The sequence below is a fragment of the Eptatretus burgeri genome, chromosome 1 (assembly GCF_056783735.1).
Source record: "Eptatretus burgeri isolate ZD-2024b chromosome 1, Ebu_testis_v1, whole genome shotgun sequence".
Taxonomy (NCBI): Eukaryota; Metazoa; Chordata; class Myxini; order Myxiniformes; family Myxinidae; genus Eptatretus; species Eptatretus burgeri.
This window is the reverse complement of record NC_140961.1, coordinates 162,502,331-162,527,330: the sequence shown is the minus strand read 5'-3', so window position 1 is coordinate 162,527,330 and position 25,000 is coordinate 162,502,331. Positions and strand designations below refer to the sequence as shown.

The window sequence follows — 25,000 nt, the reverse complement described above, 5'->3', positions numbered from 1 at the left end:
AGCTTACCCACCCCGCTTAGAGAGAGCTCACCCACCCCGCTTGGAAGGAGCTCACCCACCCCGCTTGGAGGGAGCTTACCCACCCTGCTTGGAGGGAGCTCACCCACCCCGTTTGGAGGAAGCTCACCCACCCCGCTTGGAGGGAGCTCACCCACCCCGCTTGGAGGGAGCTTACCCACCCCGCTTGGAAGAAGCTCACCCACCCTGCTTGGAGGGAGCTCACCCACCCCGCTTGGAGGAAGCTCACCCACCCTGCTTGGAGGAAGCTCACCCACCCCGTTTGGAGGAAGCTCACCCACCCCGCTTGGAGGGAGCTCACCCACCCCACTTGGAGGGAGCTTACCCACCCTGCTTGGAAGGAGCTCACCCACCCTGCTTGGAAGGAGCTTACCCACCCCGCTTGGAGGGAGCTCACCCACCCCGCTTGGAGGGAGCTTACCCACCCCGCTTGGAGGGAGCTTACCCACCCCGCTTGGAGGGAGCTCACCTACCCCGCTTGGAGGGAGCTTACCCACCCCGCTTAGAGGGAGCTTACCCACCCCGCTTGGAGGGAGCTCACCTACCCCGCTTGGAGGGAGCTTACCCACCCCGCTTGGAGGGAGCTCACCTACCCCGCTTGGAGGGAGCTTACCCACCCCGCTTGGAGGGAGCTTACCCACCCCGCTTGGAGGGAGCTCACCTACCCCGCTTGGAGGGAGCTCACCTACCCCACTTGGAGGGAGCTTACCCACCCTGCTTGGAAGGAGCTCACCCACCCTGCTTGGAAGGAGCTTACCCACCCCGCTTGGAGGGAGCTCACCCACCCCGCTTGGAGGGAGCTTACCCACCCTGCTTGGAAGGAGCTTACCCACCCCGCTTGGAGGGAGCTCACCCACCCTGCTTGGAAGGAGCTTACCCACCCCGCTTGGAGGGAGCTTACCCACCCTGCTTGGAAGGAGCTTACCCACCCCGCTTGGAGGGAGCTCACCCACCCTGCTTGGAGGGAGCTTACCCAGCTGCTGGAGTGTAAAGATGACAAAGCATTTTCATTTCCCCAGTTATTCGCTTGATGGATATTTTCACTTCTCTTTGCACTTTTAATTCATCCACATATTTTGCAATGCAGACATTGTTTACCCATTATCGTTTGTTTTTACAAAAACATGAATTTTGAAGGAATTCGTTTTTGTTGTATTTCAAACACAACTCGGCTGAGTGGGATTGTATTATTAATTATTTATTTCGGCTCACACCGTGCATATAAAGTTTAAAATATATAATTAATATAAATGATGAAGCATTTCAATATCGACCTCAAAAGCATGAAGTTGCTACACTGAGTTTATATCTGATGTGTGTTGTACTGCTTATTATATGATGATTATCTCATTTGAACAATCATTCTTGTAGGCGGTAATTTTATAATTCTGACCAACATTCTCTTCTTTTCCATTGTGCAACTTGTTCTCAATTACACCTCGACATTAGCATATATTTACACGTCAAACATGCGATCACTTTTTCCAAAACAAGATCTGTTTTTAACTTACTAGTCCGGGTACTCAGCACTCCATGGGAGGAAAAAAAAACATAAAACCACGTAGCAGTTCCAGCACATGATAGACATTGAAAAGGTATGGGGCTATTGGCTTCACATTGGTGAGCTTTTCCCGGAGGGGGTTTCGGGACGTGGTGGACATTGAAAAGCCATGGAGTTATTGGTCTCATGGTGGTTACCTTTTCCTGGTGGTGGTTTCGGGATGTGGTGGACATTGAAAAGCTATGGAGTTATTGGCCTAATTGTGGTTACCTTTTCCTGGTGCTGGTTTCGGGATGTGGTGGACATTGAAAAACCATGGAGTTAATGGCCTCATGTTAGTAAGCTTTTCCAGGAGGGGGTTTCGAGATGTGGTGGACATTGAAAAGCCTTGAAGTTATTGTGGTTACCTTTTCAATGTGGTTACCTTTTCCCTGCGGGGTTTTCAGGAGGTGGTGGACATTAAAGAGCTCTGGAGTTATTGGTCTCATGGTGGTTACCGTTTGCCTGTTGATCGGCAGCATCACTGTCTGACTCCACATCCCAATATCTTTGTCATAGCGGCCTTTGGTGGCCTCAAAATAAATGTCAAGCCAAACCTGTGGGAGCTTAAAAGTTTTCCCAGATTCTGAAGTACCTGCACACAAAATGTCACCTCCAAGTTCTACGGTTCGGCCGTGAAAGAATAACAAACGAATAAACTTTTGAAAGTATTTACAAGATATAAATCCATGTTATTATAGAAAGGTATTGGTGTAGATGTGATTTGATGATGATAATAAAAATAATAATAATGATTAATTAATAAATGAACTGTGGTTGATTCACTTGCGTAATTAAAATGAATGAAAAACTTTTGAACACCCAACTGTTTTCAAATGGGAAAGGGCTAAATTGTTTTTAATGTTTCCCAACTTTTTAAGTCTATTTTTTTTTTTAATTGATCTCGGGGAAAACAGAATGAGCTCTTTAATTATCGACTGTCATTGAACACTTTGGTCAAGGGTCCAACCACATTGATCATTGCTGGATATGTATATATGTACATATATATATATATATATATATATATATATATGTATATATTGTATATATGTGTATGTATATATATTTTATTTTATATATATATATATATATATGTATATATATATATATATGTAACATATATGATATGGTTATTATTTACGGAAAATGTTCTTTTGATGATCAAAGTTCTCCATTGTGTTATAAAACTCAAACACAGAGATAAAATCGTTTGTGATTGAGAAATATTCCTCCAGTCGGTTCGACCATACGTTTGTAAAACACGTGAGTTTCCCTTCCGATGTGTGTTTGAGGTTTCTTTGCTGTGCATTCCCTCCCCTGAGCTGTACGGAGGGCTTCCCTGACGTGACTCAGATCCACCTTGTTAGCTTCTCCGATAAGCACCGAAGGTGACATGAGCCTCGATGTAAAGCGGACACTTCCAGTGGATATCTCTTCATTAAATAATACATTACACCGTCGTTCGGTTCAGGTTACCGTTGATGTACCACCACGTACCACCACTACTGCGTGTGAAACCTCGCCACACACTTTGTTATGCTTTATGCATTTTATTCATATAATTTCTAAAATTGCTGAACCATCATCATTATTTCAGCATTTATAAACTGTGCTTTATAAAATTGCTGGAATATCATTATTATTTCATTATTTATCAGATTCAATGTGTCATACGCCGCCGTTACAGAGTGTCGGTGCTGCCGAAGTCTTTTCTTGGCAAGGGTTATCCTGGTTTGTTTGCCATTGCCTTTCGAGCTGTAGTTACGGCAGGAATTTGTAATTTGTTCTCGGTGCTGGTGATAGCTCACCGACTCTTTGTGAACGACACCGTTTAACGTCGACCAACTAATGTCGGGAGATGGGAAATCCGTTTAACGTCCATCTGACGGACGGCACACACATTGATGATTCACCCAGTCTGTTTGACAGACTGGGTGAATCATCATGTTTATGTGTAGATTGGGATTCGTACCAGGCTAGACAGCTTTGAGACTAGTGTGCATACCCCTAGGCCATCCCATCGTACCAGCTATATGATTTGTATACTTGATAAAATCGCTTTATACAATCACCGAAATATCATCATGAAATTCTCGTGTTGCAAGATGTTCACGTCTCAATCGGTCACAATCGAACACTCACTTCTTGTTTGAAATCCTTTTATATTTGTTTTCTTTTCCATTCTCCCTGAATATTGATCCCTTTTCTCATTTCTGAAACGATGGACAATGATTATCAATTCCAAACAACAATTTGGTGTTGTGGAGAAAATAATATGTTGGAGTTGATGCTTATCTTTCATGCTCTTGAAAAGCAATATGATCGCTCCACTTTTACCTTGAAATTCATTGGTTACACTGATATGCGGGGCCTGGAAATATTCCTTTCAATCTCGGCTTTTTTTATTATTTTTATTTTCTCGTGATTATTCACTTTTTATTTCCATTTCTAATGTTGCTTCTTTCTTTCTTTCTTTGGCAGGAAAAGCTGTTGTCACTTTAACATTGTCGCATTCAGGACGACATCTGTGCAACATTTTGCGATGGTTCAAAGAGCTGCGCTAAGTCTGAGAAGAAACTGTTTAGCCTCAAGGCACCAATCTTCCAACTCAGCAGTTTCTTCAAAACTTAGCGCAGCCCTTTGGACTTCTTCTTCCTTAACACTGAGCGGGATCCTTAGGACTTCTTCCTTAACACTGAGCAGGATCCTTCGGACTTCTTCCTTAACACTTCGCGGGATCCTTAGGACTTCTTCCTTAACACTTAGCGGGATCCTTCGGACTTCTTCCTTAACACTGAGCGGGATCCTGAGGACTTCTTCCTTAACACTTCGCGGGATCCTTAGGACTTCTTCCTTAACACTTCGCGGGATCCTTAGGACTTCTTCCTTAACACTTAGCGGGATCCTTCGGACTTCTTCCTTAACACTTAGCAGGGATCCTTTGGAGTTCTTCCTTAACACTTTGCCGAGCCCTTCAGACTTGTTATTTAACACTTATCACAGCCTGTAGTATTTCAAAACCTAAGACTTCTTTAAAGTTCAAAATTGATCCCACTTTGTGAGCTCGCCAGGTGGTATGATTCTGAGGCAAGTCTTTCTCGACCCAACTGGGATTTCTAAACTAGCTTAAAATCTTTCTCGAATGAACTGGGAATTTTAATCTGGTGAAGAATCTTTCTCGAACCAGCCCAAGTCTTTCCTGACATCGAATAATTTGGAATTTGTTTGGTGTTCCGGCGATAATTGGCCTCCGCAGAAAAGAATGGGAACCTTAACATACCCTAACTACCAGTGCTGCTTCTTCTTGCATGTGGCAGCTTGGCTGCCGGCGAGCTATCATTTTGTTGGGGCGTGACTATGCTGCTGATGCTGTGCCCCGATACCAGGACACTGGTCCTCATTTTGCTGACTTGGAAAGGATGACAGGCTGAGTCAACTCCACCTGCTGTTATTTCAGTGGCAAACGGGGTTCAAACTCAGGACCCTAAGATCCCAAGCCAGCCACCCTAACCACTGAGTCAATACCAGGCTTACTAGCAGCGCTGGCAGACAGGCTCTGTGGCTTAACGTCCTTCCGATATATGGTGCACACAATGATGCCTCACCCCATATGCAAAGCAATGGGGTGACAGTTCATAGCTGAGTCGGGATTCAAACCTAGGCGAGTCATCTCGAATGAGCTAACCAACAGTCCAGTGTTCGAATGAGGACAGATGTTTTAAAACGATGTGTTCAACATTGGTGTTGTTATAAGCTGGTGTATCGGATGTGACCTTTGCACTCTTCTCATTTTGGTCATTGATGGTAATGCTCTGTGGAGATCTCTCTCCTCGATGCAGTTACTTTTTCTTGTCATTTTATCAGTTTAAAGCCTTGTCATTTTGCATTGGTCAAATCAGTTATTCTGCTTGCTTCTGTTCATCTGACAATTGAAAAACCTTTCTGACTATTACTTTAAATGGACTACTTAATGTCTGTGGAGCCATGGTAGTCAAAAAGGCACCTTGTTTTTTACAGGGACATGAAAGCATATTATTTAACTCGTATATAGATCTATGATAGTGACTACGCGCTTCATCCACAGAGGTGCAAGAGAAGACAGAGAATGAATATATATATATATATATATATATATATATATATATATATATATATATATATATATATATATATATATATATATATATATATATATATATATATTTACTGGATCGTTTGGCTTCCAAAGCCAGCTGCCGAATGGGCATCTTCCATTGTGCAAAGTCCTTCGTTGGCACACCTGAACTCCTATCCACCTACAAGGCCTCCATCTGCAGATAGATGGAGTACTGCTCTCTCATCTGGGCTGGCTCCCCTGCCTCACGTCTTGCTCAACTTGACGCCATGGCAACTAAGGCCTTAAGATTATTGAAATCTCCCGCGATGTAGTGAATCTATGAGCCCATCACTTCGCAATCACAAACAGGTCGGTGGTCTCTCTGTCTACTACGGCTTCGTTTCTGGTCTTTCTCCCTTTGCTCTTTCAGTGCTTTGTCCCTCCCCATCCACATTTCTGCAGGGCTCATATCGTCTACCATCAACCCGCTTCTGGTGGTCACTACTCGACTCAACTCATTTGGTCATCTTTTTCTCACCTGTGGAACCAACTTCAACATTCTGTTCAACCTCATTCCTCCCTCCAGATCTTTACGACAATGTTCACCACCATCTCAGATCATCTCCAATCCAAAACCATTATCTTGTCTCCCCTCGTTAAGCCCCGCTTTCCACCCCAAGTCCTCCCTCCATCCAAATTGTCAGTTATTACTTACTGCGACTTTGCTTTTGTATCCATCTAGTCCACCCCATCCCGCTGTGCACGTGCACACTCCCCTACCCTTCATTTGAGAACCTATTAACGGATTTCAATAAATCAAACGATCTTGGATTTGAGAAACTCCCAGGAAGGTTTGTGATGCAAAAGTAATAAATAAAATAAAGGTCGGTTTGTGTGTCTGGGTACGTGGGCATACGCGTCTAAACTGCAAACACCAATTGCGACGCTGGTTGTCCCCCCACACAAAGGGGCAGGATCTCATAGGAATCCTTTTTTGTTCTTACCCCATGGATTAGCCATCACAGCAAAGATTGCTATTCCCGTCAGCGAAGTGATGGGTCATGCATGCTCGTTACTGTTAAACGGCAGACTTGTCTTCCGATCAATACTCCGATGCGTGCTCAAAATGTAACATACAATTTAAGTTTTTCCTTACTCAGAAACTGATAAGACCGACAGAAAGACGGATGTGAATCAACTGCTTTACCCCCCCTTTTCGTTTCGCACGTGTGGGTAATAATCATCATACTATGTATAATTGTGTGTGTGTGTGTGTGTGTGTGTGTGTGTGTGTGTGTGTGTGTGTGTGTGTGTGTGTGTGTGTTTCACTTGAATGCACTCCAAAACCACTGGATGAAATAAACAAGATGAAAAGTGCTGCTTATACTCAGGGTATGGGAACGTTCCACGAAGTTAGAATGGCCACATCTAACTTGTGTTTTTTACCTTTACGTTGAAGTGGGAATTGTCATCAGTGGGTGAATGATCATTCGTGGTCATGCACTCTTGCACCGCTGGATAGGACAACTTGAAAACTGCATGCTATCAGGGGAAAAAAAAGTAAAACTCCCAGAAGTTGTGCAAATCATTCTAAAATACACCAATTCTCTGTACTATCTATCTGAGGCCGAGTGAAGCGGGATTGAGGCCGTTTAGTGCGGCTACGTAAAACATCCTGCAACCCTTTGCTTACAGAAAATTGATTTTTTTTGGAACGCCGGCCATATTTTCCATCCAATCATCACGCAACGTTGTTAAAAAATAATTCTTCATGGGTAGGCAGGCACTCCTACGTTTTTTGTTTGTTTTTGTTTGTTTTTTGTGGAAGAGCTTGGATACAATGGATCAGGACACAACATAACAAGGGGAACAGCAGGTAGGCGGACAAATAATGGATGCAGGTAATGATGAGCTGTAAGGGAGAATATAAAGGGTGGACAAGATGGATACATAAGCAAAATTTTGGGAAGGGTGGGGTAGTTTAACGGGTGTGGAAAAGATCATGGTTTTGGATGGGGGATGACTTGAGATGGTGGTGATCAGCTGTCCTGAAGACCAGGAGGGAATAATGAGATTGAAGAAACTGTGGAAGGTGATTCCACAGGCAGGAAAAGAGAGGTATAAATGAGTGGAGGTGAGCTGTGGTTCTGGATTTAGACAGTTTCACTATGAGGGGTTTGCTGGTGGACTGAGTGCATCCTACAGATACCTTGGGGGGGGGCACAGAAGGGGGGAGGGAGTACAGAGAGGGCAGAGAGTGCAAGGCCAGAAATGAGGTGGAAGAAGACAGAGACCACCGACCTGTCGGTCAACGCAAAGTGATAGGCCCATAGACTCTATTTCATCACGAGAGATTCCAATGATCTTGAAAGCCTTGGTTTCCACAGCATCAGGCTGAGCAAGATGTGAGGCAGGTGAGCCAGCCTAGAGTGGAGAGCATGACTCCATCAAACTGTGGACGAAAGCTTTTTCGGTGCATTGGAGCTCAGGTGTGCCAAGAAGGACTTTCCACAACAGAAGATTCCCAGTCAGTGTCTGGCTTTGGAGGCCAACTTTGAAATGTGGCTTGCCCAAGAGACATCATGGCTGAGAGTTTGAGTTTGAGAGTTTGAGTGACTGAACCTCTTTGAGAGGGTTGTTAAAAAAGTAGACAGGAGGATTTGCAGTACGGTCCTTGGAGACAGAGATGGAGACAGAGTTCTCATGATTGAAAAACATGTTCCAAGTGTTTGAGCAGTTTGTGCAAAAAAATTTTTTGGTCAAGGTCTAAGATGTGTAAGAGGTTGCTTCCTGTTGACGTTGAAAGTTTTGTGCCAATTACTCATGTGGTTGTGGAGAAAACTATGATAGGTCAATGACAGTTGTGGACTCCTATAACTAATGTAATTAAAAGTATATTCACCATAGATGTAGGGGAATGTGTTGAAATGTATGTGTGAGTTTGTTTATTTGGGGGGGGGGGAGGGGGAGTGCATTAAAACTTGTAGTTTGGATTCGGAGTGTGCTTGAGAATGCTATACCAAGTTGCGATGACGACCTCAAACATAAAATCCCCCTTCCCCCTCTCCTACCCAGGCTGGTCCTTTCAGGAGCGAGTGTTTCTAGCAATAATAATAATAATAACTGTGTGTGTGTGTGTGTGTGTGTGTGTGTGTGTGTGTGTGTGTGTGTGTGTGTGTGTGTGTGTGTGTGTGTGTGTGTGTGTGTGTGTGTGTGTGTGTCCTCCATAACTCCAAAACCATGAAACCTATCAGCGTGAAACTTTGCATGCATACTAAGAAAACTCCACGGAAGTGCAAGAGTGAAAATTGGGGGTTTGCATTAATTAAAACACCCCTTTTGAAGATAATTAACAGCTTTATTTAATTATATCCTTTATGATGTGCACCATTGGTCATCTTGCTCGAATCATCGATCACCTCGCTCTCTCTCGCTGGGGTCGTAGTTCATTATTTTCTTCGGCCTGCTTAATAATTCTCGAGTTGGAACAGGCCGCAATGGTTTATGAATAATCAAGCTCTCAAAATGTATTTTAAAGCTTTCTTCACTCATCTATATATAATTCCAGCAGTGTGTGTGTGTGTGTGTGTGTGACCGCTGTTTCTTGACAACCTCTGGTCCTATCTAATTGAAACTTGCCTGGTATATTGCTGGGGACCTGAGGATGTGCCTTTTTAAGGTTTGATATTAATCGGACAAGTGCTTCCTAAGTTATGGCCATTTATTTACCAACCAATGGGAAGACACGTTGTTGCGTGGGCGTGGCCGATGGGGAAGGGAAGCATAGCCACGTTCCCCATTACGGGTTACAACGTATGGGCTTCCGGAGAGTGATGACTTCGTGTATTCTAATAATTTCTCGATTTCTTATGCGCATTTATAGATAAACACAATGGCCCAAGTTATGATCGTTTTCATATTAACCGGTGTATAAATTTCGGGAACATCAGAGTGCTGGTATGCTCCGAACCAGGAAGTAAATTTTCTCTCTCTCTTCTCTTCTCTTTTTGTTTTTCCTTGCCACGACATTGCGAAAAGGTAAAATACGTTGGCGCTAATTAAATAATTGGGTATTAAAAATAAATTGCGAATAATCGTAATATCGAATTTCCGGGTCACGCACATACAGGCATGCGAGAGCGAAGAAACAGCCTGTGTGGTTTATTTATTTATTATTATTATTATTATTATTTTTTTTTACGGGCACGTACTAGTATCATTAAATGCCTCATCTTCATACGTACCGATCGCTGTATACATCACTTTTGTTAGTGCTATAGTTTTCAAATTGTGAGCTTGGTGTGATTTCATGCATTATATGATGTAAATTTTCACGATCTACTCTCACGGACCAATTCAAGTATATAATAGAAATATAATTTGAGTTTAGCGGATCGGATAACATGGACTAAATAACCCAAAATCTGGAGTGAAATCTGAACATGTGAAGAAATTGGCGACGTTTAGTTTTTTTGCGGGTATGTATGTGCCATTACCAATGAACTTTTCATTGGAGTGCTTTGCTTGAGTGCTTAAGGCATTTGCCGAGTGCCCTACACCACTACAGTCGATAGCAGGACAGTTCGTGTCCCAATCGGGATGTACAGTCGGCAGTTGCTACAATTCACGGTAGATGTACGGAGACAGCACACACGGGTATGGTATATCTGGGTAGATCTTGATCTGTAAAGTGATTTTCCACGGGTGTGTGTAGATGCCTGCATGTTTGGTTATGAGCACTGTTGTGGAAAAGTTTCATCCCGTATCTTATGATGATGATGATGGTTGGTGGAGGTTTTAACTGTTAACCTCAGCAGTGTACAAGCGATCACATTTTCCTTTGTCCGCGTGACTGTTTCTAAAGCGATTTGTTATTTTATATAACTCGGATGTGATTTACAAAGGTTTTTGTTTCTCTTTGTGAGTTTCAAAGTAAAATATATTTGATAACATCCAATTTCCGAGCCGTTTGCCGTATTAACATGTTTTCGAGATTACAGAGCCAAATTTCTTTCTACCCGTCACAGGATGATTGGCAGCTGTTTATAAAGATTAATGTTTGTGCACATCTCCCTGAAACGTCGATAATGCAGAATTGTTTATATCATTTGTTTATTTAAATTTACCCCAAAAAAGGGTGAAGGCTATTCAATGTTTTTTGGGTTGTATAACAGTACGTACTGAGTCGATAATCGCACTGACTCCAATCAGCCAATTCCTGAAGAATTTCCATGTGTGTGTGTGTGTGTGTGTTTTTGTTTTCATTCATAAAGCATAACATATTCTCTCTGCTAACTCTCCTCCTCCACCCCCTCTCTTTTTGTCCCATCCTCACTCCACTCCATTCTAATACAGTGCAGCACCCGCCTCCCACAACTCTCTTCTCTCTCTCTCTCTGTCTGTCTGTCTCTCTCTCTCTCTCTCTCTCTCTGTCTCTCTCTCTCTCTCTCTCTCTCTCTCTCTCTCTCTCTCTCTCTCTCTCTCTCTCTCTCTCTCTCTCTCCCTCTTTGTATTCCCATCAGCGAGGTGACGTGGTATTTCTGAATAATAATTAATAATAATAACTCCTTGAGTAAAAATTCAATGCAAGCTTGGCTTTGCACAGCTTTTTACCACGCGCACGCGAAGGGAAAAGCGGGGTGAATCAGTTGGTTCACTATGTTTGTTTGTGTGTCTGCAAACATCAGTTTTTGATCGAGGAACAACTTCATTTCAACTTAATGTTATATTTTGAACACGAATTGGAAAACAAACCTATAGTTTAACATTACTTTGGCTTTGAATTCATCCCGATCACACATGCGCACAGACGAATGAGATATTATATTACTCTATCTCCTGTCTGACGGTGAAACAAAATTGAAAATCATTCCAAACAGGAAACTTACTGTTTTTAAGGATGTCATAAAGGATACAAACAACAAGCACAAATAACTAATTGACCGTGTGACCATTTTCTACCGGTCATACTATAAATACAGCCTGGACATGTCCAGGGACAAACACCTCCCAGTGTATCAACGGTGGTAAACTTTAAAAAAAATTCCCTTTATTTTATTTCAATTTAACTGTAGAACACATTTTAGCACTTTCAAATCCCTTCCGTCTCGCAGTACTTGGACAAAATATTACGGCATTTTACGTCATCTTACGGACAATTAAATTTGCCGCTCATAGACCCCGCCAATGTCCTTGTTTTCCACGGCTGTGTTTGGGTAAGGTGTTCTATGTGCTCTCGAGGTTGTTCATGACATTAATTTCACACTCGTTTGTGTAACATTAAAAGCCTGCTTTTCACGTAATGGTTGAGGTGGTTGCCTGCTTCAATAGCACAGTAAAACGTTGATGTAAAACGTCTCTTTAACGTTTATTCGCACATGAAGGAAATACACCATCGAGCAAAACTTTGTAAAAACGATATTTCTGACATTACCTTATTAGAACTTCCCAACAATGCAGTGATGACGTTGCATGTTTGCTGAGACAGAACTGCAACTTTTGCTTCCTTTCAACATCCACTGTAAGAGAAAAAACTTTGGCGTCGTTTAAGGTTGACCTACAACATTGTGGGCAAGCAAGGTAAGTAATGTCATCTCTCTCCTCCTGCTGCCATTTTTCCCCATTAAGTTAAAGTCAGTGGCTCGTAAATCGTGAACATTTGTCCCGAGTCGGGCCAGATCTGATGATCGACTGAAGATGGCAGGTATTTATATTATTTTGTTTCAGGTGCTCGTGATGGTCAACGTTTGCACAGATCTAGTTCATAAAGTTATGTTGCACGCAGCCCTGTTTAGCAGACCGGCATAACTAAACGACCTACCTTCCCATAGCTGATGTGATGGCTCTCTTCGTCGTCGTGAAAGACAGGGTGGGATCTTTATCGTCCACCAACGTATAATTATAGCGGACGGGACCCCCGGTTTAATGCCTCGCTGAAGGATGATGCACTTTGTGATGCAACGTGCTGCCTGCAAACGCCAGTCCGTTTAGTTGGGACAGTTTATAGTTGGGTCGGGAATGGAACCTGGACTGGACAACTCCAAGTTGAGTGCACTACATTGGCACCATCTTTTCGGGCAAAGTGATATCATCCAAGCCTGTACAACTTACCAGAAAAGAAGCATAACAATCTCCAATCGCATTTCTCTTCCCTTACCTTGCATGTTTTACAGGACTGGCTTCTCCGTACTTCCTTGTGCTCCTACTGCTGCTATCATGTGAATGCAATAAAACCGAGGAACTGATCATCAATGAATTGTATGACGACATCAAAAATGTATTGAAAGAAAAGGTATAAGTGGTTGAGAAAACAAAGTCCAATGCTCTCTGTGTTTTGTGTTTTTTGCTCGGTCTCTCACTGGGCCGGCCACCTATGTTGGAAGATTGTCGGGGTAGTGTAGTCACATGTAGGATCGTTAGAGCACCTCAGCAATGTGGCTGCATTGCTTCACTGCAGGCGTAGTCAGAGAAGGATCTTGGAATCGCGGCCGGTGTTCCAATGATAAGTTGCATACTCTTTGTCAAAGTACGCCACCCTTATCGTCAGGGGGTCTTTAACATCCACCAGTTAGTTGATGCCGGCAGGCAGGTCCCCGGCCTAAGGTCTGTCTGAGGGGCCGCACACCTTGCGCTGCAACTCCATGCCTGTGTAGCACCCATTGTACAATTAATAGCCGGGTCGGGAATTTAAACCCGACTCGAGAGCACAAAGGTGATTATGCCATCCCCGAATCCAACATCTTGAATTACCGTTTGTCAAATCATTGCCATTTGATCGATTCCCGTCGGCCTCAGTTGTATCCAACCCCACAAGCAGGTTCTTGCCCTTAAAGGACAAATGATGTCGGATTGTTGCTGTAATGCATTCACAGTTGCTGGCTTTTCATGGTTTATTATTCTTTTTGCGATTTGTTCTTGATATTTACTACTATTTGAAGTTCCACTTTCTGTTAGTTTACTTCCTCCATTTACACTGTATATTTGAAACGTCCACAAAATGTTTCTGCATTTACGCAACATTTTCCTTCCTGCATGAGTATTCTATTGCATTTTGTACAGACGTTCAACTCAAAATGACCTTCCAAGACTGTTATTGATCCATCCCTCTGAAAATATGTAATATCGATACGTACCACACCGTTTGGGGATAAGGAAAAGGTCATGTGGACATCTTTTTTGTTTTTGAGCTTTGATTGTCCAGGTTGGTTTTTTTTCACATTCACAATGACCATCATGTCACAGCGACAAAGTTAATGTCTTGTGGAGGTATTCAGTTTTTGTCTGAGCTAGTTTGAAACGTATGCACATTGTCGAGCATGGCCAGGTGTAACACGTTGTGATTGAGAGCAGAACGGTATTGAACATTCCGCCATATCCATGTATGTAATACATAGACTGTACCTATTCTACACATCAGATTCAATGGAAAAACAACAAAGCTTTTGTAGGTTACATGTAGAAGATTATTTTCTTTTGACATGGAGAGTAGCAGTGATGTCACAATGTTGTTGAAATGAGAAGTGGGATCGGAAAAGTTCACCTTTTGAACAGTTTTACTGGTTATCAAATCGTTCACACAGCACATCATTGACCACTTATGTCTTTTCTTCTGTTCACAGAATATAGAAAGGAGAATTATCGAAATTCCAAACCTCAAGCAATGTCGGGTGAGTGAAACGATGACATATTTATAGTATTTATTAAGTATACTCCCTTATTATTAATCTCTCCCACTTTGCCCATATACATGAGTGGGAGTGTGCCCTAGCCCTGTGCGTAGTACACAATGGAAGTTTTTTTCATGCCAAACTTCCAGAACTTCCTCTGTAATTATATATATATATATATATATATATATATATATATATATATATATATATATATATATATATATATATATATATATATATATATATATACTGGGTAGTCAATCTATCTACCCTTATTATCAGTATTTCCGTCGATATGTTTGTCTGTATGTATGTCTTTTCGGTCCAGTGCTCTGTTAGTACAATGGCGATTTTGATGAAGCTTGGTTGGTAGGTTCATACCATGACCAAGTTGTGTGCAAATGAGAACCGTTGCTATGGACCCATCCATTGCCAAGCAACGGACCTTTGAAATTTTCAAAAAAAAAAACTCAAAAATTTGTTTTTTCGAAAATCAAAAATCGCGCCACGAGCAACTGTGGGCAGTACATTCAGCCATATTGTCAAAAATTTCCAGCCGGATCCTATGAAAACTGTCGGAGAAGATAGACTTTGAATGAACCCTGGTCGAAAACAATAAAAAACTAAGTTCGTTATATCTCAGAGACTACGAGTCAGATAAACATGAAACTGGTATGGTGGGTTCATGGTATGTCCTAGTTATGTGTGAGAAAGAACCGTTGCTATGGACGCTTTTGTTGGCTAGTAACGGCTGAAAAACGACCAAGTTCGACTTGATCGACTACCCATGTCCGCCTACTAGCTTGTATACATATATATATATATATATATATATATATATATATATATATATATATATATATATATATATATATATATATTGTGTGTGCATGATTGAGGCTCATGAAAGACCTAGTAGAGAAGACATGATAGTGAGATCAAGGGGGGAGAGTATGGGGATGGAGAAGGACCTAGAGGGTGAACAAGCTGCACACAAGCTGAATGAAACACACTACTTCATAATTAAATTTTAATTACTATGACTACTTAACCCTTTGAATCCTGGCGGCCGTTTCGCCAGCCGTTATTCAAACCTCCATTTCCCCGAGCGGCCGGTTTACCGGCCGTTATTCAAACCTCCATATCCCCAAGTGGCTGGGTTTTTCTCCAGGGAGCCCAGGGTGGGGGAGCCGAAAGTCCAAAGGGTTAATAATTCATAATATTTAAAACATATCAAGACTGAAGCACATCGTAGATCAGAGACATGGACATAGGAAGGAATACCTTGGAGTCGCTTCCTTTCTAATGTATATAATGTCCAGTCTCCTTCAACCATTTTAAAAGGCCATTGTGGTTGCATTCTGTAAGTAGCTAAATAACTCAAGTAAATCAACAAGTAGTGATTAGAATGAGCTCTTTATTTAAAAGTTTACAGCGATCGTAATTTTTAATGTAAATACGCAAAAGTTAAGAGGCAGAAGCAGTGCTTGTTTCCATTGCGTTTCAACTAATTCCAGTGTCAGCTGCATTGTCTACCAGCAGTGAGCAGACAGAGCATGCACCGACCAACACTTATTCGCAGATATTTTCGTTTCTGGATAGTTTCTGATGGTTTCGTGATTTTGCCTGGAATATTGGCTTGGAGTTGCAGCAGTATGCAAATTTTCAGCTTTCTTTACCACCTGGAAGGTACTATACATTTCTATCAGTGATTCAGTGAGTGGTTAGGAAGAGCTTTATATATGAAGAATATATATATATATTTATATATATATCCATGTGTATACAGCATGCGAATAACAGTACATGGCATCAAAAGTGATGTTCATTAAGCGATGTTGAGGGTGCCCAACTGGGCATTCAAAACCCAGCTACTTATCAAATTTGAGTGCCCGACACTTAAATTAGGTGCCCTGGGTACCCGTTCATGTCACGCCCTATATCTTGCAGACTGGGTGGCATAATGGTTAGAGTGTCAGCGGTTTGAACTCCGGCCGAGTCACATCAAATACTTGAAAAATGATAGCTGCTGCTTCCTTCCTTGACCCTCAGCATTTAAAGGCTAAAGCATGGATAAACAACGCTGGGAAGGCAATGGCAAATCAACCAGTATAACCCTTGCTCAGGAAGCTGCCTCAGCAGCACCGACACTCTGTGAAAGAGTATGAGGATTATCACAAAGTTTACCAAACCATGTCAGCGTTGTTAAAAACAGTAGCCAATACTGAAGGTCTTTGAACAAAGGTTGTGCACTGTTAATCATTTAATGAAAGAAAAACCTACATTTAACATTGCGACCTCAAAATAATGTTTAATAATAAACTTCAAAGAAATCCAAAATAAACAAATGTAATACTCGGTAGACTTGATAACATTCGTAAAGAGTTAGAGCATCCGCTCACAGTCAAGGAGGTTGGTGTTTCATCCCTGGCCAAGTAATGAGTTATGTCAAACATTTTTAAAATGGTGCTAGTTGCTTCCTTTCTTGACACTCAACATTTATAAACGAGAGAGCATGGATAAGGGGAGAGAGGGGAGATGGGAGAGGGGGAAATATAGAGGGGAGGAGGGAGAAGTTTCTTTCTGTATCCATCCTGTCCACCCCATTATTTGTCTAATTCTCCCTCTATTTTGTCCTTCAACTCTGCTGTTGGTACCCACCTATCACTTATGTTCCTTTTGTCCTGTTGCCTCGTGATCCGCAGTGTTCTTGCTCTTCCATGAGCCTCGACTCTGTACACAAAAACCTGTCACAGGTTGACAATAATTGTGCAGGCTTGATGGGTGAATGGTCTCTTTCTGTGTTGAAGTTTCTTGGGAGGGAAGTCATCTGTTTTATATTGGTGAACCGTGGTGTCTGTCTCCCGTTCACGGCGGTTGCTTCCCACGCTGCATTTGAAAAGCTGCTGATTGGTTATTCTGTATTATCATTTCACATGTTTTGATGCAATAGTCAGTTACTTTATTGTCCCTTCTTGTAATCTTTAAAGGGGAACCCAAATGCTCAGACCACCTCGACGCTAATCTATCCCTTGATGCCCTAAAAAATAGTTACGATGTGTCTTTTTCAGATTTGCAATTTATAAAGTAGGTAATTTTGCGATTAAAAGTCGAAATCTTCTTCTTCTTCTTCACGATTAGCTGTGACGTCGGATCCGGGAGTCGACCGCCGTATCCATACTGTGTACGGGTTTCATCGCGGTATGATTTTACTCAAACGGTGAATAATTTTCGATTTTCCACAAATATGCCGAGTTGAGTGCTTGGTGTTTGCAGCAAAACAAACCGAGATGGTTTCATGTTACACCAATGGTTGAACGACCCAAAGTTTGCCAGGAATTGGACGAGGTTTGTCCGAAATACCCGAGTGTGGATCGGGCCTACAAAATGTTGGCTTTTGTGCTTGGAATATTTTACAGAGCACCGTTAAGAAACAACAGAGATGGATAGATTACAGACACGACATGACACAGTACTGACACGGTGGGACACGACATGGGGATGACGGCGGAACACGGCACGGGCACGACCAGACACAAATGGTGTCCCAGAAAAGTATGAAATGGGACGATGCCATAACATACAGGACGTCTGGTCAGCCTGTGATGATGGGACAAAGCATTCATCACTCATTTTGTCGGCACTGTCTGAATGTTGCCTGCACAGTCTCTGTGCCACGTCTGTGTCGCGCCATGTCCGGAAACTCTCAATTGAAGGGAAAAAAACAAAATCTTCCAATCTGTAGTGAACATGTGACTGGCATTTTGATATTCATCAACACCTCCATTGTCGCCATTTTCGGCTGAATCGCTCGCATAAGGCTCAAAACGGTACGGCTCCACGATTCCCCCAAAAGTGTTTCCATCACTAATTTGGTCTCCAATAGATTCTTCAAAATCCTACTGATCAGACTCAACATTGTGAGAACCTTTTAGAGTTGCTAATGATGGTGGAATCGATGTCGAAATCAGAGCTCGACATCCACCGTTTCTCCATGTTATCCACCACCGATCAAAGTGGGTTCTGAGTGTGACGTCACTGGTGAAATCGAAAATCGACACTCGAGGGCTTTTTTCGGCACTCTAATTGGCAAAAAATTTCACTTTTTTTGTCCCTTCATATAAGACCGTGATTAATGATTTTCAATGGTTTTCAGAAAAAATATATATTGCGTTTGGGTTCCCTTTTATAAACAACATGAACGTTTGGATTAACGTCGTTTTAATGCAGATCTTCATGGAGTAACACACACTTTTAAATAGCTATATTTTACCCTCTTTTCAGACAAATCCAACCTCCACCACCTGATGTTGCACCACCATCTTGCGGTGGGTGCAGCACTGGATTGATTAACCATTAAGCAAAATCAGCACGTGCTTAGGGCCTCAAGGGAAGAGGGGCCCCACAGTTTTTTTTTTTTCTCCAGTGCTGGATTTACAATGGACCATGGTGCAAATGTTGTAGCTGAACCAGGGTCCACAAAAAGGGGGCCCCGCAATAAATGAAAAAAAATACATATACAAGAAGAATTTTTTTTTTTACACACATTTTTTATGCAATGTTATACCGATGCCGTAGCGTTTACTGTAAATAAACCTTACTGTAAATTTTGTTTCATTTCTAAAAATGAAATTTCATTTTACAGTTTAGTATTGTTTTTATTTTGGATTACATATATATATATATATATATATATATATATATATATATATATATATATATATATATATATATATATATATATATATATATATATATATATATATATATAGGGGTACCATAATCTTTTCAGTGCTTAGGGCCTCTAAAGGTCTTAATCTGGCCCTGGGTGGGTGGTATAAGTAGCTTTGAGTTTGGTTTTGAGTGAAGCTAAGAGTGCAACACAATTGACCTTTCAAGTCCATGAAATAATTTAAATTAATCAATTAACTTAAACTTTTCCCTTCACTGTGGATGGATACTTTGCTTCGTAGTGTGTCAGGTCAGTTCAGGTATGGGAGCATGCGCCAGATCATCGCGTAGTGTGTGTGTGTGCATGTGCGTGTATATATATATATATATATATATATATATATATATATATATATATATATATATATATATATATATATATATATATATATATATATATATATATATATATATATATATGTAGTTTAAATCTTTTCCAATTTGTGGGGGGAGGGGGGGATACCCGGTTCTGCATGGCTGGGTGAGCTTTTCCCAGCGGTGGTTTCGATATGTGATAGATATTGAAAAGCTGCTGAGTTATTGGTCTCATGGTGGTTACCTTCTGCCTGTGGGCCAGTGGCAGCATTGCCGAGCCCCACATTCCAATATACACTTTATCGCTGCCTTCGATGGCCTCAAAATTGATGTCAAGGCCAACACATGGTACCTTACAAGCTTCCTCAGATTCTGAAGTACCTATACTCAAAATTCGGGGCCTCTAGGTGTTACTGTTCCGCCGTGAAAGAATAATGTATCGATGCACAAATGCCTGAAATTATTTATGAGATTGTTCCAGCTGCAGATCCACTTGCAGGTGAGGTATGCTGGGCTGACTGGTAAAGGACGGGCAAATGAGAGGCCAGTAGATGGTGAGCCAGCTGCAGATTGTCATGTCGATGGCACAAGCATACCATGGGAGCGGGTGAGACGACCGGATCGGCCCTAAACTATACCTAACTACCCCACTAAACCCTCTACTCTATACCCTATCTCCTGTTCCTCTAAACTAATCTATCCCTCTTGGAGCCTACTAATGCATTTAAACCAGTTCAAAGCACACATGGTGACCCAGAGGTTGTTGAAGTGGCATGCAGAGATTTGACTTGCGAGTTGGTGGACAGTGATCTCTGAGGTATTGGGGCCAACTGCATTGATGGTCTGAATAAGGAAGCATCCCTATTCTGTCCTTATGTGATCAAACAAAATAATTTCACATTAGCTTTTCAAACCCCCCACGAGTGTGGTTCTATATACAGTAACCAATTTTACCCACTGTTCTGCATGTTGCTTGACCAAGTTTTGGGCCTTCCCCTAAAATTTTTCGACTGTGTCTTCACACAATCTCTTGGCTGGGTGGTGTGGTTCTCCTTGCAGGCCTCTACATGCTCTCTAGATCGGCACCCCGAGCCACTTGAGCTTAACTCCTCCTAGCCTAATTCTGGCAAAGCCCTCTCTGGCTTCCCCCTGTGCACTCCTGACAAGTGGGACCTGGAGTCCACTCGCAGGGTACCTGGGCCCACAAATCTGGATGCCGCTCAAGACCCATGGCCTACATACTCCCATACCCAGGGTGCCCTTCTCCGAATTCCTAAACACAATGAGCCACATCCCAGCCTGTCATTTAACTTTTGTACCTTTTCAAAAGATAAAAAATTAATTCTACAATGAGCACCAACATGGAAACTGCATCAGCTGAATCCCCGCTATCTCTTTGTCGGGAAAACCTGGAATGTCCCTCAACAGATATGTACCTCTGAACCCATTCACACCTTCACACCATTGTTCACACCTCGTTTCATTCACACAGGTTTCTCACACACACACACACACACACACACACACACACACACACACACACACACACACACACACACACACACACACACACACACACACACACACCTCGTTCTACCCACAGTGCGTCCATGTGAGAGCCGATGGTGGTGACGTACTGCTTCATTAGTCCCTCTATCCTAACTCGTACTGACTCCATGATCCTCTTACCCTAAGGCACTTCCATTTACCTAGTGTCTCTATACTACGTCCCTTCTAAGTCTCACCCATCCCTATCCTACTATGTCAGCCAGAGCCCCCATCTGCAGAGGTCTGACCTTTCCTCCAATGTCCACACTGCTTGAGTGACCTAAAGCTGCGCTTCCTTACCATGATAGATTCAGCTCTTCTGCATGAACGAAATGGGGAAGGGTCCGTGGTCACATTTTCATTTTACAGATCACCGCAGATTTGCGTCAGGACGACTCCCAGACCCTGCCAAGTGGAAGTGAATTTGGACGACCGCCCCTTCTTCCTCTGGGGATTGAAGAGCCAAATCTTTGTTCTGAGAGCAAACTCACTTGCTTGGCTTTGATTGTCATACTTGTGCCTCATCCGCACACCCACTAGATGGAATTGGCTGAATGCGGAGGTGGAGACTCTTCCATGCCTTCCTCCAAATGACGTGCGTAGCCCTCCACTCGAAGCTTATCAAGGTGGTCTGGTAGCAGACCACATAACAGCTCTACAGGGGATCTTGATTCCCTCCTGTACATCAGCAGTATCAGACTGCATGCAGTGGTTCCATGCTGGGAGGTCCTGTAGGCCATTAACAGATACAGTAGATGTTCGTTCCAGTTGTCCTGATGGGAGGTGGTAAATCAGACCAATTGTTGTAATAAGGTCCTATTGGATAATTCCACCATCGCATCGGACTAAGGTCTTGAGGAAGTTGTCCTAGTTTTCTGAATTGATAAGAGACTGCACACAACTTTTAGCAATTAACTCTCAAAATTTTGACCTTGATCAGTGCAGCTCTCCTGGAATCCTGTGCCAACATAATCTTTCCACAAAGGCCTGCGCAATAACCCGAGCTTTCTGATTTTGTAACGCATAAGCCTCTGGCCATTTGGTAAAATAGTCCATGACCATAAGGATGTATTAATTCCCCTGGTGGATGCAAGGTAACGGGCTCAATATTTCCATCGCTACCCACTCAAGGGGGGCCCCCCAACTAGTAGACTTGTAATGTAGCCCTCATCTTCCATACCAGTCCCTTTTTGGTGGTACAAGCATCACATGCTCGACACCAGCCATGAACATCATGACATAATTTCCCAACAGAACCTGAGATGTTGTCTTTGTCCTGCCTAAATGCCCGCCAGGGCGTGCACCATGCACCAGTTGTAAAATTATGGCCATAAATTTGGTGGAGACGATCACCAGCCAAGAAGTTATTTCAGAAGGAATGTCCACCCACTTGCAATGCTAGATATTTTTCAATTATAAAGCCTTCCACTGAGCCCAGTACACCTTTGTTTGCACCACAAGAGGAGTGACTTCCTCCCCACTAGGTATCTTACCTTCTCACACCCGATTGTGGGGTCTTCCCACTGGGCCGTGCTCTAATTCAATGTGCCGAATCCCTCTTCCGTGGTTAGTGGCAAGGTTCGCTTTATCACTCGGGCTGCACGGACGAGGTTCTTATGAGTGGTGTCTGCCAATTAATCCCTGTCTTCATGTCACGCACATAATTTAGTTTTGTCTCATGCAAGGGTGTCGAGAGAACACATCAGCGTCCCCATGAGCCTTCCCAGCTCTATGGGCCACAGTAAAATCCCACTGCTGCCACCAGGGGGTAGTGTTGTGGGAATGATTTTTAGGGGTTAATAACTGCTTTATAGTATAGTCCAGTTATCTCTTTATTTGTTTAGAATGAGCATAATGTAATTCATTGTGATGTTAGATATGCGTTGCTATAAGGTATAGATAGATAAAAATAGATAGTCTTTCAGTTTATACCCCCACCAAACATCCATATATAGGCAGTCCTCAGTTTCCGAACACAATGTGTTCTTGAAAATGTGTTCGTAAGCTGGATGTTTGAAAACCGGAACAATTAATCCCCTTTAAATACATGTAATAAGTGATTCGTTGATTCCCGAACACCAATTAAACTTTTTTTTTTTAACATAAAAATGTTACTAAATTTGCTTTAAATAAAAAGAAGAATAAATTCATCCTATAAATGGATACAGTTATACAGTCATAATGATAATAGTTATAATATAATTTTAACACCCTAAAAACGTGTACGTGCAAATCTTTTTTGGGCAATCGACAGACACCAGTGGCAGTTGGGGGAGGTCAACGTGTCCAAATACAGTACAGTATGGTGCCACCAATAAAAGCCAGATGTATCATGGGTGTGTGCAAACTTTCAGTGATTAATGAGGGCACCCTGAAGTGTGCATGTGAAAATTTGGTTTGATTCCATCAAGCTTCGATAAGAAAACAAATTTCTCCAATCTTGCCCTTTTCTTGTGGGATGGGGGTGGAGGGGGGGGAGAGGGGGAAGGGGTGCAGGTGCAATTGCAATTATCTGAGCTATATAAATAAAATTTATTATAAATACTCAAAAGCAGTACGTATACGTTTTTGCTTCCTACATGTACGTAACCCAGGTTAATTTTATTTTTGGAGCAATTAAGGCAGCGGTCTGTTGTCCATGCACTGCCCAAATAAAGCCCCCCCCCACCCCCGGCGGCTCCTGTACAGGGAGCAGGTTTCTGGTACATATAAAACAGCTTTGTTAAGGTAGTTCACTTAGGATCTTAAGGTTCTGAGTTCTAGCCCAGGCCAAGCCAAAACACTACCAGGTTGTTTGATTCAGTCGGTCATACTGCCGAGTTCGGAAAAATGAGCTGAGAGTGAGTCAGTAGAGGATTCTGTTAGAGTGGTTACCTGTTTGTGCCTCCTAGCCAATGAAACTGCATTGATAGGACCAAGCTCGAGAACGCCACCAGGTTGATTGATTCAGTGGGCCATACTGCCGAGTTCAGCAAAATGAGCTGAGAGTGAGTCAGTAGAGGATCCTGTTAGAGTGGTTACCTGTTTGTGCCTCCTAGCCAATGAAACTGCATTGATAGGACCAAGCTCGAGAACGCCACCAGGTTGATTGATTCAGTCGGTCATACTGCCGAGTTCAGCAAAATGAGCTGAGAGTGAGTCAGTAGAGGATTCTGTTAGAGTGGTTACCTGTTTGTGCCTCCTAGCCAATGAAACTGCATTGATAGGACCAAGCTCGAGAACGCCACCAGGTTGATTGATTCAGTGGGCCATACTGCCGAGTTCAGCAAAATGAGCTGAGAGTGAGTCAGTAGAGGATTCTGTTAGAGTGGTTACCTGTTTGTGCCTCCTAGCCAATGAAACTGCATTGATAGGACCAAGCTCGAGAACGCCACCAGGTTGATTGATTCAGTGGGCCATACTGCCGAGTTCAGCAAAATGAGCTGAGAGTGAGTCAGTAGAGGATCCTGTTAGAGTGGTTACCTGTTTGTGCCTCCTAGCCAATGAAACTGCATTGATAGGACCAAGCTCGAGAACGCCACCAGGTTGATTGATTCAGTCGGTCATACTGCCGAGTTCAGCAAAATGAGCTGAGAGTGAGTCAGTAGAGGATTCTGTTAGAGTGGTTACCTGTTTGTGCCTCCTAGCCAATGAAACTGCATTGATAGGACCAAGCTCGAGAACGCCACCAGGTTGATTGATTCAGTGGGCCATACTGCCGAGTTCAGCAAAATGAGCTGAGAGTGAGTCAGTAGAGGATCCTGTTAGAGTGGTTACCTGTTTGTGCCTCCTAGCCAATGAAACTGCATTGATAGGACCAAGCTCGAGAACGCCACCAGGTTGATTGATTCAGTCGGTCATACTGCCGAGTTCAGCAAAATGAGCTGAGAGTGAGTCAGTAGAGGATTCTGTTAGAGTGGTTACCTGTTTGTGCCTCCTAGCCAATGAAACTGCATTGATAGGACCAAGCTCGAGAACGCCACCAGGTTGATTGATTCAGTCGGTCATACTGCCGAGTTCAGCAAAATGAGCTGAGAGTCAGTCAGTAGAGGATCCTGTTAGAGTGGTTACCTGTTTGTGCCCCCTAGCCAATGAAACTGC

At 42.7% G+C, this 25,000-nt stretch overlaps 1 protein-coding gene across 5 annotated transcripts in view; it reads left to right on the top strand.

The window, feature by feature from the left end:
• The window catches only part of LOC147035897 (uncharacterized), an 86,969-nt gene that overhangs the window by 50,301 nt on the left and 11,668 nt on the right, over positions 1–25,000 (top strand). For 3 of the 5 annotated variants that reach the window (XM_085847957.1, XM_085847962.1, XM_085847955.1), the window contains exons 2-4: positions 12,830–12,948; positions 14,276–14,323; positions 19,872–19,979. In XM_085847957.1, the coding sequence (XP_085704083.1) occupies positions 12,830–12,948; positions 14,276–14,323; positions 19,872–19,979 (275 nt within the window). The remainder of the gene's footprint in view (positions 1–12,829; positions 12,949–14,275; positions 14,324–19,871; positions 19,980–25,000) is intronic. The other 2 variants (XM_085847969.1, XM_085847965.1) reach the window with 1 other exon arrangement.